Source organism: Protopterus annectens, chromosome 6.part1 (assembly GCF_019279795.1).
Source record: "Protopterus annectens isolate FY-2018-M chromosome 6.part1, PAN1.0, whole genome shotgun sequence".
NCBI classification, from domain to species: domain Eukaryota; kingdom Metazoa; phylum Chordata; order Ceratodontiformes; family Protopteridae; genus Protopterus; species Protopterus annectens.
The window spans coordinates 173,307,847-173,325,539 of record NC_056738.1 but is presented as its reverse complement, the minus strand read 5'-3'; the positions used below and the strand labels follow the sequence as shown (position 1 = coordinate 173,325,539).

The 17,693-nt window shown below is 38.9% G+C and overlaps 1 protein-coding gene across 1 annotated transcript in view; it reads left to right on the top strand.

Annotated features, from left to right (window-relative positions):
* Nucleotides 1-17,693, top strand: part of TTC21B (tetratricopeptide repeat domain 21B) — a 3,240,027-nt gene that overhangs the window by 849,829 nt on the left and 2,372,505 nt on the right. The window contains exon 8 of the mRNA XM_044075355.1: nt 7,191-7,289. Coding sequence (XP_043931290.1) covers nt 7,191-7,289 — 99 coding nt within the window. The remainder of the gene's footprint in view (nt 1-7,190; nt 7,290-17,693) is intronic.

Sequence of the window (17,693 nt, the reverse complement as noted above, 5' to 3'; positions counted from 1 at the left end):
GTCCCCTGCCATAAACAAACTCTACAACAGAAGGAAGAAACTGTTGCAAAAGAGAGGAGCTCCCTGGTCAGCCTCAGTAAGAAGCTGAGATCCCTTATAAGATCCTCCAAAGCTAGCTACGAAAACAAAATCACCACTAAATCCAAGGGCAACCACAAAGCATTATATAGCTATGTCAAGAATATAGATGGCAATACCCAAATCTGCTCTGAGTTACAGCACAAAGGCACGAAAATTGCAGAACCAAGTGATATTGCCAACATCCTGGCAGATTGGTTCAGTGCTAACTTTACCCCCCTCTCACCCCCTAAAGGGCCCATATTTATACCGGAAGAATGCAGAGTCTCTGTAATCACAACTACGCAGGTAAAAGCTGTACTCTCTCTAAAGCCAAAAGCACAGCATCCATGGGACCGGACAACATCCCAGGCTGCGTTTTACACAAAATTCAGAACGAACTTGCTCCCCACTTAAGCAGCATGTTCAATAATAGCCTTGCATCAGGCTTTGTGCCCACTGAATGGTGCACAGCAACAGTTATCCCACTCCACAAAGGGGAGCCACCACTGATACGGGAACTATCGACCTATTAGCCTGACGAGCCTGGTCTGCAAGGCCATGGAATGTATCATCATGGAACTCATAAACAAAGACATTGGTAACCTCCAAACTCTGGATCCCACCCAGTTCGGGTTTGTGAAAGGCAGATCATGCCTCCTAAACCTGATCGACTTCTTTGAGGTAGTCAACAAAGCCATGGATGAGGGTAAGGTGGTTTACACAGCCTATCTTGACCTCGCCAAGGCTTTCAACACCATCCCCCATTTTGAAATTATAGCTAAACTCGCTAAACTAGGTTTAAATCCCTACGTCATAAGATGGGTTACCAACTGGCTCACTGACCGAACCCACACTGTAAAAGTTGCAGACTCCAAATCTGACCTCAAGGCAGTGACAAGTGGAGTGCCACAGGGTTCCGTCCTGGGACCTCTCCTGTTTGGTATCTACTTCTCTGAAGTACAGGCTAACACAGAGGGCCTCTGGCTGATGAAGTTTGCAGATGACTGCAAACTAGGAGCCATAGTCAAGTCCCCAAATGATGTGGACATCCTACAGAAGGGCCTCACTGAGACAGATGCCTGGTGTCAGAGCCATGGCTTCAAGCTCAATGCCAAAAAGTGCAGTGTCACCCCTTTGGTAAAAACTCTATACCCATGAACTACCACATAGGCAGCAATCTACTTAACACTGAATGCGTGATAAGAGACCTTGGGAGCCAGGTGGACAGTAGTCTCTCCTTTGATAGTCACATCGCCATAGTAGTCAGGAAATCCTTCTGCGTGGCACACCTCATCATAAAAGGTTTCTCATCCAGGAAAAAAGAGGTCATTGTTTCCCTCTACTCGTCGCTCATTAGACCCATTATAGAGTACAATGCCCCTTTTGGAATGTACCTCACAAGACATCTGCAGCAGCTGGAAAGGCCACAGAAGTACCTCACGAAGAGGATTACTGGCCTCAAACAAATGGCCTACACTGACCGCCTCAAAAAACTCCAGCTCTACTCCGTAGCATATTGCCTACTCTGAGGTGATCTCTGCCTAACATATAAAGCTATGTCAAACCCAGAGCTGTTGGAAATGCTACACCTAAAGAAATCCCAATCCCTCCAAGCTATATACACTCTAGGGACCTAAACCTTGTCACCACAATAAACAAGACACGCTGGAGAGAGAGATTCCTGTCCCAGAGACTTCCTATACTCTGGAATAAGCTACCCATCTGTGTCAAGCAAAGTTCTTCATTAGCACTCTTCAAGAAAAATCTTGATGAGTGGATGAGAAATAGGAAATTCACCCCGGGGATCACTTCTGTCTCTGCTGGACAGTGGCACAGGAAAATAACTTTCTTGGGTGGCGTAAGCTATGGTACCTTGCTGGCTAGGCTTACGTAGGCCCTTGGGCCAATAGCCTAGTACCTACATATGAACCTATATATATATATATATATATATATATATATATATATATATATATATATATATATATATATATATACTGTGTGTGTATGCGTCTCATTTTCTCCAGTGGAGCTGTTTCGAGTTTGCACTCTAACTTCCAATGGTTGTGACCTGAGCATTTAAAAAAAAGTTTCTCGCCTCACAGTTCAAACAAACGCCCATATCTCTGGAATCACACGTGTTACTAGAAAACTGTATATTACAAACTATTCAGCACAAAGTAGTCTTTACAGTGGTTGGACCGTTTTGATTCTTGGTCTTAAATTGGATTTTATAAGCCACAGTAAATATGATCTTTGTAATTTATAAACAGCTTACATCATCTCCATAACCATTCAAGCAACATACACGAACATGCCAGCAGCATTTTCTTCATATAGCTGTGAACTTTCATAGGAGGCTAATCAGTTCTGTCTCTGTCACTTGATTGTTGAGATATTTAGAGAAATATGAAAATTATTGCAGTACAAATATAGTATAGAAAAAATATTCAGTATATCTTTAGCTGTACTAGATAGAGGTCAAATATCAGTACAGTTGTGCTTCCGTCATGTAAGCTTTAAGATGTAATCTTCTAATAGTTTGTATGTAGCATGGTTTTGGAATTATGCATGCAAATATGAACAAGCAATATTTGATGCCTAGAAGCAGCAGTAGGATGTGATTGCAGAAGCTCCTAAAGATGTCACTAGGTTGTAATGATATATACATATATATGTGCATGTGTGTAAATAAAAAATATATAAAATCATTGTAGAGTTTATGGTCATTTACCAGTTATTTGTGAACTGCTTTTTTCCTTTTTATCCTTTATTTGTCTTGCCACATAGTGGTTTGCATTTTGCGCTGTGGTTTGTTTTGTTTAAAGAAGGAAAAGTGTGTACTTATTTGCTTTTATTCTTTTGGGCAGTCACCCCCCTCATCAAGATTGAATAATATTTCAGTAGGGATCATTGCAGGAAGAAGATTCTTTTCCAGGACAAGTACTTCCGTAATGTGATTTGTTTGAGCAAATGTCAGAATCCCTCCAGGTGTTCAGTTTGTTCTGAATTTTCTTCCTGTACTATTAGGCATAGGAGTGATCAGTTGTAGTTGTATTTATATAGAAAATCTTTGACAGATCAGCTTCAGGATTGTAGTGACCCATAGCCCTTCCTGTTCAGATTCAAGATCTACTGTTTATTAACAATGAGATCCTTAAATGACCCTGTAGCTGACTTGCCTAAATAGAAACATAATCCTCTCTCCAGCACCTTTGGTAGTTTCTAAAGTACTTGTGTCTGCAGTAAAACAGGAATTCAGTACTTGACATTGAAGTGTCCAGTATTCTGTATTCTAGACCCTAGACACCAAAATCAGCAGTACCAAGGATAGGCCCTATTCCACTTGTCTTTGAGTTTGATTCAGTGACTTTTTACAATGCTTAGGTGAGGTTTTCTGTTGCCATTTCTCATTCCACCATTTCGGTAAGGATAGGTAGCTGACCTTTGTCTATTCCCAAAGGCTAGCACGCCAAAGATTTATTTGCTGTTCTGTGTTTTGCGGCTTCAGTCCTGAGAATGTCACTGCTGACTTGTACAACATCAGACTAAATGCCATAAGCTGTATCATCGAGCAAGCCTTCAGTGTTGCATCTGTTGTCAAACGTCTTCACCCTGATATTATCCAGTTAGATCAGGAAGTCAGCGTCAGTAGTCCAAACAGCAAACTTCTTAATCTTATTGGTTTTGTCACATCTCTCCTCATCTGACTTGAAGTTTTTCTTGGAAAACCTTGTTTTTAGTGACAATTTGTTCAGTAGGACAAATAGTGAAATTGTATGCTGTTTCATCACAACATCCTTACTTAGTCTTCCACAAGGATATGGTTTCCCTCCTTTATACCCAAAATTATTACAGACGTGACCCTAAATCAGCCTATGCATTTTCCATTTTTTTCCAAGATCATGCTAATAATGGAGAGTACTTGTTGCACACCCTTGATGTCCAAAGGCAGTTATGTTTCCACTTGCACCTCTCAAAGGACTGCCAGATTTTCATTTTCTTTTCATCTGGCAGACTGTCAGAAAAGTGTCTGGATGGCTATCAGACTTCATACTTTTCATATCTTGCTAAGAATAGAACTTTATAGTCTAAACCTGAGTTGCATTTTCCAAGGTCCATTTGCAACTTCCACAGCTTATTTTAAGACTTTCACTGTGGATATTTGAGCCACTTCTGTGTGATCTACCATGTACATCTTTGCTTTGCATAAAACGCTGGATGTTTTCTGTAGGCCAAAATCCTCTTTTTGGAGCTACAGTTCTCAAGGACATGTCATGATGCCATCCAGGGCATTTCATAGCTGGGTATTCTGTCCCATCAGTTCAAATGAATGGATGGGATAACCTAAGATACAAAAGTCATGTACTTAAGGTTAGCACTGGATCTTGGTTATCCCTCGTCCGTCCACTTTGAGAATTCACCTACTTTTTCCCTCCCAGTGCTCACATTTTACATATCTCAAGACAGATGATGTGGACCTTGCCTGTAGCCTGTCCCCCACAGGAAGTTACATATTAATGGCTTATCTCAGTCCCATTCATAATTTAGGCTGCAAACTCAATCTGAGAGCTTGTGGCAGAAGGATGAGTGCTCAAGGTCTGGATAATCTGAAATTGACAATTGGGTCTTTGAGGATAGCAAATATAACCAGTCAGTTGAAATAGACAGACTAGGGATAACCAAGATCCAGGGTTATGGCAAGTGCATAAGTTTTGTTTCATCAAAATGGGACATAGTGGTATGTCTTTTAGTTATCTGATAACCTATTTGTTTGGAATTCCATTTAATTAATTTTCTTTTGGTTTTCTGTATATCGTTGTGCATCCTTCTTGTTTGGAATTCCATTTAATGAAATTTTTTCTGTTTTTCTGTACATTGTTGTGCATCCTGAAGATAAAGCTTTTAGGTAAAGCTTTTGAAGTTGAAAGTACATGTCTAAGTCATTCATCTGTATTTTCTAATACCAGAATTTGAAGGTGAAAGCTAAGATGAGTGATAGAGCTCCTTATTCCTATAATCATTACAGTTTTCTGGGCGAGCTGGGAGTATCCTCCTGAAATGTTTGATTTCATTATGCTTGAACTAGTTTATTTACCAGTACTTTAGGAGTGAGTGTTGTACAGTTTCCTGTTTCCATTTGGCTGGATCAGGATTCCTGTTCCTTGTAACACTGAGCATTCAGCGTTACAGGGAACAGGAATCCTGTTCCTGTTCCCTGTAACACTGAGCATTCAGCTCCCTGGCCCTGGCTGCTGTATAGTCTTTTTTTTTTTTTCTTTAGTAGCAGCTATCTTCATTGCTTACTTGGTCTGTCTTCAGCAGCTTTTGTTACTGGAGACAATTGGACCATTGATTCTTCTTTTCTAGGTTGACTCCCCTCAAGTAGATTCAGGCCTTCTGCCTAATCATTTTCTAGCACTCTGTATTCTTGATGGTCTTGTGGTTTTTTTTCTTATCTCTATGGTCATATTACTGCTTGAAATATAACACATGTGCAGGGTAGGACCCATCATAGTGGCTTCCTTGGTGTTAGAAGTAAAAGGTCTGTTATTACAGCATCGGTTGACCTCTGAAGAGGTATTTCCCTGTGCGGTTCAGGAATACCTTTTTGCTGTACCATTAGGAGTGGGCAGCCTTTATGGCCACATATTGTGCCTTGCCGTGGTGGTTGTGATGGTGTTCGCTGTCCTGTGGTTTTATTTTTTAGTTTATCCACCATCCACCTTTAGTAGATGAGTTTTTATTTTTTGTGTACAATTGCGTGTGTGTATAATATATATACATATATATATATATATATATATATATATATATATATATATATATATACATACATATATATATATATATATATATATATATATGTATACATACTTTATATATATATATATATATATATATATATATATATATATGGTTTCATATGAAACCATCGAAATTACATTGCATCGAGAATGACAACATCGAGACGAGTACATCGAAATCAGAAATCATCGAAAACGGAAATCGTCGACTGTCAAAACGTCGAAACTAAAGAAGAACAATGTATATTTCCAGTAGCAAACTTATACGCTGAAACTAAACATATATATAACTTACAAATATAAACTGACACCTCAACTCGGTGTTTGAACCTACCGGATATGCAATCCGTTGCTTATTTTCCTACCATTGCAGTATGTATGAGCTTTCCATAAGCTCGATGGTGTGAATGTCGACTATTTCCGTTTTCGCTGCTTTCTGATTTCGATGTACTCGTCTCGATGTTGTCATTCTCGATGTAATGTAATTTTGATGGTTTCATATGAAACCATATATATATATATATATATATATATATATATACATATATATATATATATATATATATATATATATATATATATATATATACATATATATATAATAAGCTTTTAATGCTTATTAGCAGTGGGGTTGCCACATCTCTGCTGTTATTGATTTTCAGGTGTGCGCTCAGTAGCGGCAAGAGGGTAAACTCACAAGCATGGGGTATGCGTGTGCTTATGTAATTGATGTATAATCACATAACTTTCATTTGTACCCTAGTTTAGAAACATCTAGAAGAAGATTCTTGAAATAGATGTAGAATACCATTTGGTAAAGAGGATAATTCCAACTTTTGGACTCAAGGAAAGTTTTCTTTGTAGATAACCTGTTGCAGTAAGAATATATATATTGTGTGTGGTTTTGTTGGTTTCTTTACTACAAAGCTTGCAACATTGTGTGATGCATCACCTACATTGTCTGCTGCTTTATACCATCTTTCCTAAAAATTTCTTCTTTTCCTTCACATCATGAGTGCAGATAAATATTCAGCACCAACAAAGGCTTTTTTTGGCATTTTCCTTTAATTGCTTGTCATGCTGTAGTTGTAGACACATCCATGCTGATAATATAAATGTGCAACTTTAACAGACAGAATTAGTATATTTTGAAAGTGGATGTCTGAAAAAATACAAGCATGAATGTATGTTTAAAAGCAGCTGCTGACCATTTGGTTTTCATGATGTAATGCAAAAGTGTACAGCTCTTTAAAATTTTCGTTGCATTTCCCATTTGATTATTTATGTTGCTGAGGTAAATGTTTTATATATTTTTTCTTTCAGGCTGCAAACAGAATAGGTGATCTGATCGTTGCACTGGATCATTTTGAACCTCATAATGCTGAACTCTTCTACAAAATGGCATTAGCATTCAGCAGAGCGGTATGTATATACAAATCATTAAACAGTAGAGCAGATAGCCATGAAGGTAAACACGGGCTTCAATATGTGAATTGTGTAAGGACCTTTCTTTAGTATGTAAGGTTTTTATAGCTCTGAACTAGATCCAATAGATTGATTTTATTTATTTATTATTGCACTGAGCCAAGTATCTAATAATTAATAGTGCACAGTTTAAGGGTAGAAGATAATGTAAACCCAGTGAAATCATACTAAAGCCTGGCTGCAATATTGTGAATACTTCCTGCCTTGAGTATTAATTTTTGAAGTCTTAATTTAGAAATATAATTAATAAAATTTCAGTTGGTACATTGAAATTTTAATAGCTTTATTTGAAAAACGAAGCTGCATTTTTGTTTAAACACCACAGAAAGAGGCATGTATTACGATTAAAGCAGAGATACTATGTTTTTTATATTGGCAAGCAGGCTGTCACTCAGAGTATAAAGCACCTTATGCATCTGTTTGGGTATTATGTGCTGAGGAGGAGAAATGCTTTCCCCTTTGTATTCTGCTAACTTGCAATGATGCATTCAGTCATTTAAATATTTTTAAGAACTGATTCACTACACTATTCTTGTTTGTTTTCTTCTGAAGTGACTATACGGGGAAACCATGCTAATGTGTATCCTATAATATTTTATCATGTTATTTAGCATTTAATAGTTCTGTGACTGCTGAATGCATGATAAAACACACATTTTGTGTCTTTTTTTCACCAATTTGGTAGGCTTTTATGACTGTATTAATTTAGCACTTGAATCAGGATTTATTGCACTGTTGTCTACATAACTTTGACTAAAACCTTTGATTTAATTTCCCATTCTTAACTTCTTAGTAGTCTGATGCATCGTGGTGCAAATAATTTTCTTACAAAATACATTGGGAATTTGATTTTGGCCATGATTTTTAGGGTTAAAATCAGGGACTTGTATTTATCTTGGAATAGTATAATATTTGGAGAGCTGCTGCCTTTCTTATAATCTTGTCAGAGCTGAATTATAGCACTGGTTGATTATACGAGTTCCCTGATGATTGCAGACTACTGTCATTTCCATCAAACCCAAAGGAAATTCTGAATTTCTAGTATACATTAAGAATTCAAAGTGTAATGCTCAGCTAATATTGCAAAAGCTTGGTGTCCCATGATAGAATTTTCAGGCTCTCATGTATTTATAGATGTATGTGGAATGTAAGCTTCTGTAGTGTAACTTATTGCATATTTATAGTGTTATCACTTATGACCCAGACAAATCATACATTTGTATAAATGAAAACCTATTTATGTATTTATTTATTTGTTTGCTTTTGTTTACCGGCATAATCCAGTAGGCCAGTAGATCCCATTTTCAGTGGAAGCCCGGGGAGAAAAGCTCCACAATACAAAAAATAATTTAAAGTTACAAAGAAGTTAAAATATCAATGAATTTATAAACACATTGCAATGAATAACAAAGGAGTAGTAAGTACATGTTTTAAAACATGACAATTTTCATAAAGTTACACATTTTGTGCAGTCAGTGTGAGCAGTTGCATGGCATATTTGTTAGTATGATGTCTTAATGCAGTGCTGCTGTTAAATACAGGTGACTAGGGGGATAGGAAGTGGGGTGGAGATATTATGGCGGCTTTGAGCAAGTACATATTTATCATGAGGAGAGGTGGAAATAGAGGGACATTTTAAAATGAGAGAGGGATTTTGGATTGGTTTAGTGGTCAGAGGCAAGGCATTCCAATTCTTACCTATTGAGTGAGAGTAAAGTAACTTGCCGGGATGAAGATTAGGTTTGTGGACCTGTAGTAGTTTCTGATTCCCTGATATAAGGGGACTATTTGAATGGTAGTGGTTGAATGTTTAGCTTAAGGCAGGACAGTCTTGGGCTCTGAAGAGTATTTTTTGAGCTGTGGTTAGTTACAGGTAGGAAAGGTAGTTTGGTAGTTCTAGCCAATTTAGTGAATGAAGAGCAGAGCAGTGATGGGTAGAGTATTTGGAGTTAGTCACAAATTTGGCTATTTTGTTGTAGCAAAACTCAGGTTTGTGTCTGAGGAGTGTTGTAAATTAGTGAGTAGAGGGGTGCCTTAGAGGAGAGAAGGCAGAAGGTATGTTGTGGCTAGGGTTGTTCTTGTGGATGGACTTAGGATGTGATTCTGCCTATAGAGGGTACCTAGTTTGAAGTGTGTTTTCTGGATTTTTTTTGTATATGAACATCAAATTTCATATGTTCATCAATAGTGACTCCGAGAAGTTTCATGTGGGTAATAAACTCTATTACTGATTTATCAAGCAAGAAGATTGAGAACTCTGATTTGTTTAAAGGGGTTGATGTTTTAGGTGTGAAGAGTATGATTTTAGATTTTTTTTGTATTTAGGGCAAGGTGGTGGTTATGCTTCCAGGTTTCAATTGAGAAGAAGCCTATTTGGGTCAGAATATGTAATTCAGAGATAGAGTTGGAAAAGTAGGTAATGGTGGAGTCAACTGCTTACTGAATTATGGTACCTTCCGATAGGGTTGAGTTGATGTTTTTATGAATATATTAAATAGGATTGGTCCAAGTACGGAACATTGGGGGTTGCTGGTGGATGTATTAAGGAAAGGAGAGATGGCATTTTGCCATCTTTACTGCCTGTTGTCTTTGATTTAAGTAACTGGAAAACCATTTTAGAATTGGGGGGGGGGGCAGACCAAGATTAGGGAGCTAGGAGAGGAGAAGATGGTGAGAGATTGTATTGAAGGCCTTTGGAGAGGTCAAGGAATTGGGCTGAGACTATTTTTCCAGAGTCACAGGCTCTGGTTACTGTATCCATAAATGAGAGAAGAGCGGTTGTGGTACTATTGCCAGGTCGAAAGCTGTGCTGTGTTGGAGAAAGTAAATGGTTGTCCAGAAGGTAGTTGAGAAGTTGTGAATTGATGCATTTTTCAAGGATTTTGGAGATTGGGGAAAGAATGGCTGTGTCGAAAGTTAGTGATGTCTGTATTATTGCCACCTTTGTGGAGAGGGAGGATGAAGGCCTTTTTCCAGGCAATGGGAACGTAGGACTCTAGAATGGATCTGTTTATAAGTATGCTTATAGGGTATGAGATACTTTCAGAAGCTGATTTCAGGTATTCTGAGGGCAGATTGTCAAGGCCATTGGAGCAAGGTCTTAATTTTAGTAATAGTCATTTTATGGTTGATGTTGGAGTGGGTTTTAGGGTGAAGGAGAAATGGGGGTTTGTATTGGGTTCTTCTGAGGATTGTGTGTGGCTTGGGGAAGGGGGTAGGAGTGGATAATAAAGGGGTAGTTGTACCAAGATTTGTCTGAGAATTTGGCAGTGATATCAGCAATGGAGTTTATGAACAAGGAGTTAGAACTGAAGGCTATGTCTTCTGGAGTATCAGGATGAGGGCAGGGATTGTTTTTTTTTTTTTTTTTTGCCTGGGTTAAGAAGTGAGGTAATGGAGCTCCAGAAAATCTTTGGGTTCCGTTTGTTGTTAGACTAATTTTTGGAAGTATTCTTTTTTATCTTTGTTTACTAGTTTTTTACATGGTTGCGAAGGTCTTTGTATTTTTGTAGGTCTGAGATATTTCTGTGGGTTTGCCATGACTTCCATATTTTGTCTCTAGTATGCATGATAAGTCGAGTGGATTTGGATATCCAAGGGGCATGGTTATTTTTTTATTGTCTGTAATCGTAGAGGTGCAAGGCTATTAACGTATTCATGACAGTGTTATTGAAGTACACAACTGCTTCATCTAGTGGGAGGGTTTTTAGCAGGTGCCAGTTTATAGATTTTAGAATGTTGTTGGTTATAGGATTAAATGAGGACAGGTACCTTGTTTGTTTATATTGATTCTGGCTATAATTGAGATGGAATGCTTGGATGATAAAAACTGGGAGATGATCTCTGCTTATGTTGGACAGTATTCCTGATGAGGTTGTTTTGTTTGGGTTTGAGACAAGGATCCAGTCTAAGATGGATCCATTTTCAGTCTCTTTGTTTGAAGAAGGGTAGCTGGAGTTAAGTACAAGCAAGTTAATATTGACATCGACTAGTGTGATAATTTTGTTTTTGATATTGTTGGACGTCCAGGCTGGAATATCCTCTAATATGGGTATGTTATTGCCAGGGGGTATATAGAGAGCTGTGATGCATAGCTTCTTGTTTTTGTTTATTTGTAGGAATGATGGGAGAACTTCTGCATTTGAGAACTGTGGTACTGGGTTAGTAAATTGAACAAGACTGAATGCGTTGGAGAATAGAAGAGTAAAACACAACCAAGGCTCCTCAGTAGTTCACTCATAATAAATTTATTCACAATGCACCAAAAAAACAGAAAACGTAACAAACGTACATAAAAATAAGAATGAAGTACTAAGCGCTTTCACCCTAAACAACATAAGGGCATCTTCAGAGTACTGAATAAGTTATCCACACAACAACAGTTAAATATAAGTATCCTAAATTACACAATGCCTGTCATTGGTTAATTGATGAAATGATTTAAAAGGTTTTTTAAAAAATCATTTATACCTTATTAATAATAAATGTGATGCAGTAGATTAAAAATGAATAAAACACAATGTGATATAGTATAATAAATATCGTAAATGTTATAAATGTTTTAAATATAATTGATATATTGTGATAAATAAACCTTATAGAAAATTCAATTAAAATGCTGTCAAACACTAGTGGATGTTGATGTTAGATGATAGTAAAAACAGAGTTAATAATGTGAACATAGTATTTTATAATATTCCTCCCTTAAAAAATTAACATAATTATGAACTATTTTGCACTAAAAAGCACTGATATTTCAAATACAATATGTTCTTTGTTTAAGAATGCTTGAAATCGAGATATGTCCATTAATGCCAGGTAAACAACTGGCATTATGTCTTAACTGCCACAAACATTCTTTAGCTTCTAACAAATTGTCATAATCCCCTCCTTTCTCCCAATAATTGGGAATTCTATCAATTACAAAGAATATAAATCTCTTAAAATTCTCACATTATGCTTAATTATTAATTAAAGAATGTTTGTGGCAGTTATGATTTTTTAAAAAACCTTTTAAATCATTTAATCAATTAACCAATGATAGGCGTTGTGTAATTTAGGATACTTGTATTTAACTGTTGTTGTGTGGATAACTTATTCAGTACTCTGAAGATGCCCTTGTGTTGTTTAGGGTGAAAGCGCTTAGTAATTCATTCTTATTTTTATGTACGTTTGTTACGTTTACTGTTTTTTCGGTGCATTGTGAATAAATTTATTACGAGTGAACTACTGAGGAGCCTTGGTTGTGTTTTACCAGTTTTTGCAGTTCGTGGCTATACGAGAATAGAAGAGTGACTCCACCTCTTTTTTATGAGTCCTGTCTAGTCGTATTGTCTGAAAACCTGGTGGGAGAAATTCAGTGTCTTTGATATGGGGTTTTAGCCAGGTTTTGGTGGTTACAATGGTGCCTGGTTGTTGGTGAGCAATCCAAGCATGAAAGTCAGAAATTTTATTTTTTTATGCTGTGGAGGTTTATGTTTACTGTATATAAAGATTTGTGGGAGTTTTTTTTTGTTGGATGTAGAGGGAAAGTTGTGTGTATTGAGTCCTGGATTGGGATGTATGTCCCCCAGACAGAGTTATGGTATTAGGGATAGGGGAATGATAAGATTATGTTGAGTGTGGGATGGTAATGGGATGATATGTCAGGAGGTATACGTTTGGTGGTTGTATGTGATTTTTAAATGTTGAAGAGATGGGCTTTATTTTGAGATGGAGGTGGGTGTTTAGCTGGTAAAGACATGGAAATATGTCAGAACAACAGATGGGTGAAATAGGAAAGGAAGTTGAGGTGGGTGATATTGGAGGGAGGCTAGTAGGTGAGGGGATGGGGGTGTTTAGGTTTGTGAAATAGTAATGGTAAAAGTACTGCGAGGAGGGGTGGAATGGCAGTTATGATTGTTTTGGTGAAGGTCATGTTTGATCAGAGTTGTAGAGATGTGTGCTGGATGATAGTAGATATGGTTACTGATTCAGTGGGAGGAGACTGAGGAGTTTATAGAGTCATATCTTATATGGAGGAGGAGGATATAGAGTGTTGTGAAAAGGGGGATGTAGTAATAGGGTTAGTTACATGAAACCGAGATATAATATTAGGTGTAGTGAAGCAAGTAGTAGATGAGAAGTAGTTTGGAGTGGGCTGAAGTAGTGTTAGATGCGAATTAACCTGTGGTGTGTGGTGTAGTAGTAGCTTGGGGGTGAGGAGGGGTGGGTTATGTCTTGGGGATGGGTAGACTTGGACAGACTGATGATGATGGTACTCTATTCTGATTGGATAAGTGTTACTGAGGGGATGGTCTTTGTAAGTACAAGTCTGGGGTAAGTGGGGGTGGGTGGGAATGGGGGTAGGGGAGAGGAGTGAGCTGAGTGTAGTGAGGGCAAACGGAGCGGGTTGAGCTGAGCCAAGGCTGGAAGGGTGAGTACTCCAGAAACTATCAGTAGATATAAGAAAATAATTTGAAATTACTTTACTTGTATTTAATTATGCTTGAAGTTAATGTTAACTGTAGTTCAATTGCAGGAATATAACAAGAAGGTAAGGTTATTATGTGTTATGATAGCTAGCAATGTGACCAGTTTAGAGAGTATTTTAAAGGCTAACGGTTGCACAAAAAGGGTGGGGGACTTCCCTCTGCCAATTCTAGCAAAGCACTTTACAGGACAATAATGATAAGAAATAATAAGTAATGTAGCATACGTTTTAAATTAATAATAAATGGTAGCAGAGGTCTGTGCTGGTTTTAACACTTTGCCAGATGAACTGGGTGGTAGAGGCAAGTGGGGAGTCCCGGTCGTAGATGCAAGGGAGCTATAGGGAAAGAGAAATAATCAAGAAGAAAAAGGCATTAATAATGAGGAGGTTTACAAGAGCAAAGTATCATGTAAACATGACAAGTACAATATATTGCCTAATAAACCAAAAAAATAGTAAGCCTAGAGGGTCAGCAAAACAAAGTGTTACAGGGGAAGTAATGATTTGGGGGTGGGCTAGAAACACAGAAATTCTGGGGTAGGGAAAACCTGGGCCTAGAGTCTGCACACACGGGAGTTAAGCAAAATGTACAATGGATATGTTACTCTATGTAGTTAATGGGGTCAGAATGCAGTTTGTGTGCAAACAATTAACTTGCAAATATGTCTGAAAAAGAGCTGCTACAAAGCCTGGATACATCTATGTATCGTACATAGACACGCAAACATCTAGCCTACTATGAGCGATTAAATAAACCAATAATAGCAGTATAGGGAATATATATTAACAAGAGATGTGAATGACTGCACTATAAGTACATAGTACAGAGGTTGCCGTTTAGATAGAAACTTAGATAAATAAGTGCCATCGCCCAGAATGATGCCGCAGTACAAGGACAAAATGATTGACTTCAATTGGCTAAGCTTCTGGTGTCATTCTAAAGGGATCCATTATCTGTCTGCCCAGGATGACATGGTCGACAGATCACGATGTTTTGCCAGAGATGGCCTGCACCTGTCATCCCTGGGATTCTGGATACTTGCTGCCCCTATAGTGCCTTTTTTAGGCAAGGTTCAAATGACAAATTCACCACCATAACAGGAACAGGCAAGCAAAAGCTGAGGGTGATGCTACTCAATGCTAGAAGTCCAAATCTCAAAATGCACTCACTCGAGGCACTCCTTAAAATGGAGAACATCGATATCTGTGCAGTATCTGAGACCTGGTTCAAGGCTCCAGAGAGCACCCCTGCACTACCAGACTATAACTCATACCACACTTTTCGACCATGTAACATGGACCGGAACACCAAAGGTTGGAGGTGTGTCCATATTCATTAAGAATATCCACACCTCCAGGCTAGTTGCTCACCATAATGCAGCCGAGGTTATCCAAGTGCAACTAACTCTGGGCAAAACTGCAATCCAAATTGTAGCTTGCTACAGTTCACCCACCATGCCCCAGGATTCCCACTCCTATTTTCTTAATGTACTGGAAAATATTAGGGTTCAACCAAACACCCTAATAATGGGCGATTTCAACTACCCCACCATTAACTGGGAAAACTACTCATGTACCAACTCCTTCGCTCAACATTTTCTGGAATTCATTAACTCCAATGCCCTGGATCAACTTATCCACACCCCCACCAGGGGCAACAATGTCCTAGATCTAGTCAATACCAACATGAGTGACCGGTGTTCAACACCTGAAGTCAATGCCTCATTGGTCCAATCCGACCATAAGCTAATTACCCTAGATATCCACATCCTGCCTCCACTCTCCATTAAGGAAACCATGGTAAAAAATTTCTCCAAAGCCAGCTTCATGCTTCTTAAGACAGAAGTGGTAAACTTCATGACACCCATGCAGATGGACAATACAGTTACGACTACTGAATCCTACACAATTGCACTTTATAAGCACTTACATGAATGCATGGATCGTGCTATCCCAAACAGAACCAAGACGCTATCCTCCAAAAAAAAGGAGGCCAATGTGGTGGTCCCCTGCCATAAACAAACTGTACAACAGAAGGAAGAAACTCTTGCAAAAGAGAGTAAAATCCCATGAGTTGAGGAGCTCCCTGGGCAGCCTCAGTAAGAAGCTGCGATCCCTGATAAAATCCACCGAAGCTAGTTACGAAAACAAAATCGCCACTGATTCTAAAGACAACCACAAAGCATTCTATAGCTATGTCAAGAATCTCAATGGCAACACACAGATCTGCTCTGAGTTACAGCACTAGGGCACTAAATATACAGAATCAACTGATATTGCCAACATCCTGGCAGATGGGTTCAGTGCTAACTTTACCCTCCTCTCACCCCCTAAAGAGCCCATCTCTATACTGGAAGAATGCAAAGTTCCTGTAATCACAGTTGCACAGGTAAAAAACACACACACTCCAAAGCCAAGAACACAGCATCCATGGGACCAGACAACATCTCAGGCTGCGTTCTACACGAACTACAGAACGAACTGGCACCCCACCTAAGTACCATGTTTAATCTTAGCCTCACCTAAGGCTTTGTGCCTGCTGAATGGCGCACAGCGACACTTATCCCACTCCACAAGGCGGTCCCACCACGGACCCCGGGAACTACCACCCCATTAGCCTGATGAGCCTGGTCTGCAAGGCCATGGAAGTATCATCATGGAACCTATAAACAAAGACATTGGTAATCTCCAAACTCTGGACCCCACCCAGTTCGGGTTTGTAAAAGGCAGATCATGTCTCCTAAACCTGATAGACTTCTTTGACCAGTCACCAAAGCCGTAAACAAGGGTAAGGTGGTTCACGCAGCCTATCTAGATCTTGCCAAGGCTTTTGACACCATCCCCCACTCTGGAATTACAGATAAACTCACTAAACTAGGTATAAATCCCTATGTCACAAGGTGGGTTGCCAACTGGCTCACTGACAGAGCCCACGCTGTGAAAGTAGCAGACTCGAAATCCAAACTTCAGACAAGTGGAGTACCACAGGGTTCAGTCCTGGGTCATCTCCTGTTTATCTACTTCTCTGAAGTACAGGCTAACACAGAAGGTCTTTGGCTAATGAAGTTCGCTGATGACTGCAAACTTGGAGCCATAATCGAAACTCCTAATGATGTGGACATCCTACAAAAGGGCCTCACTGAGACAGATGCCTGGTGTCAAAGCCATGGCCTCAAGCTCAGTTCCAAAAAGTGCATTGTCATCCCCTTTGGTAAAACCTCTATACCCATGAACTGCAACATAGGCGGTAGTATATTTAACACTGAATGTGTGATAAGGGACCTTGGGACACAGGTGGACAGTAGTCTCTCCTTTGATAATCACACTGCCACAGTAGTCAGGAAATCCTTCTACGTGGCACACCATCACAAAAGGTTTCTCATCCAGAAAATAAGAGGTCATTGTTCTCCTCTACTCATCACTCATTAGACCCATTAGAGTACAACGTACCTCACAAGACATCTACAACAACTGGAAAGGCCACAGAAATACCTCGCAAAGAGGATTACCAGCCTCAAACAGATGCCCTACGCAGACTGTCTCAAAAAACTCCAGCTTTACTCCGTTGCATATCGCCTACTCAGAGGTGATCTCTGCCTAACATACAAAGCTATGTCAAACCCAGAGCTGTTGGACATGCTCCACTTAAAGAAATCCCAATCCCTCCAAGCTACACGCTCTAGGGACCTAAACCTTGTCACCACATTAAACAGAACATGCCAGAGGGATATATTCCTGTCCCAGAGACTTCCCATACTCTGGAACCAACTACCTGTCTATATCAAACAAAGCTCCTCATTAGCAGTCTTCAAGAAAAATCTTGATGATTGGATGGGAAATAGGAAATTCACCCTGGGGATCACCTTTGT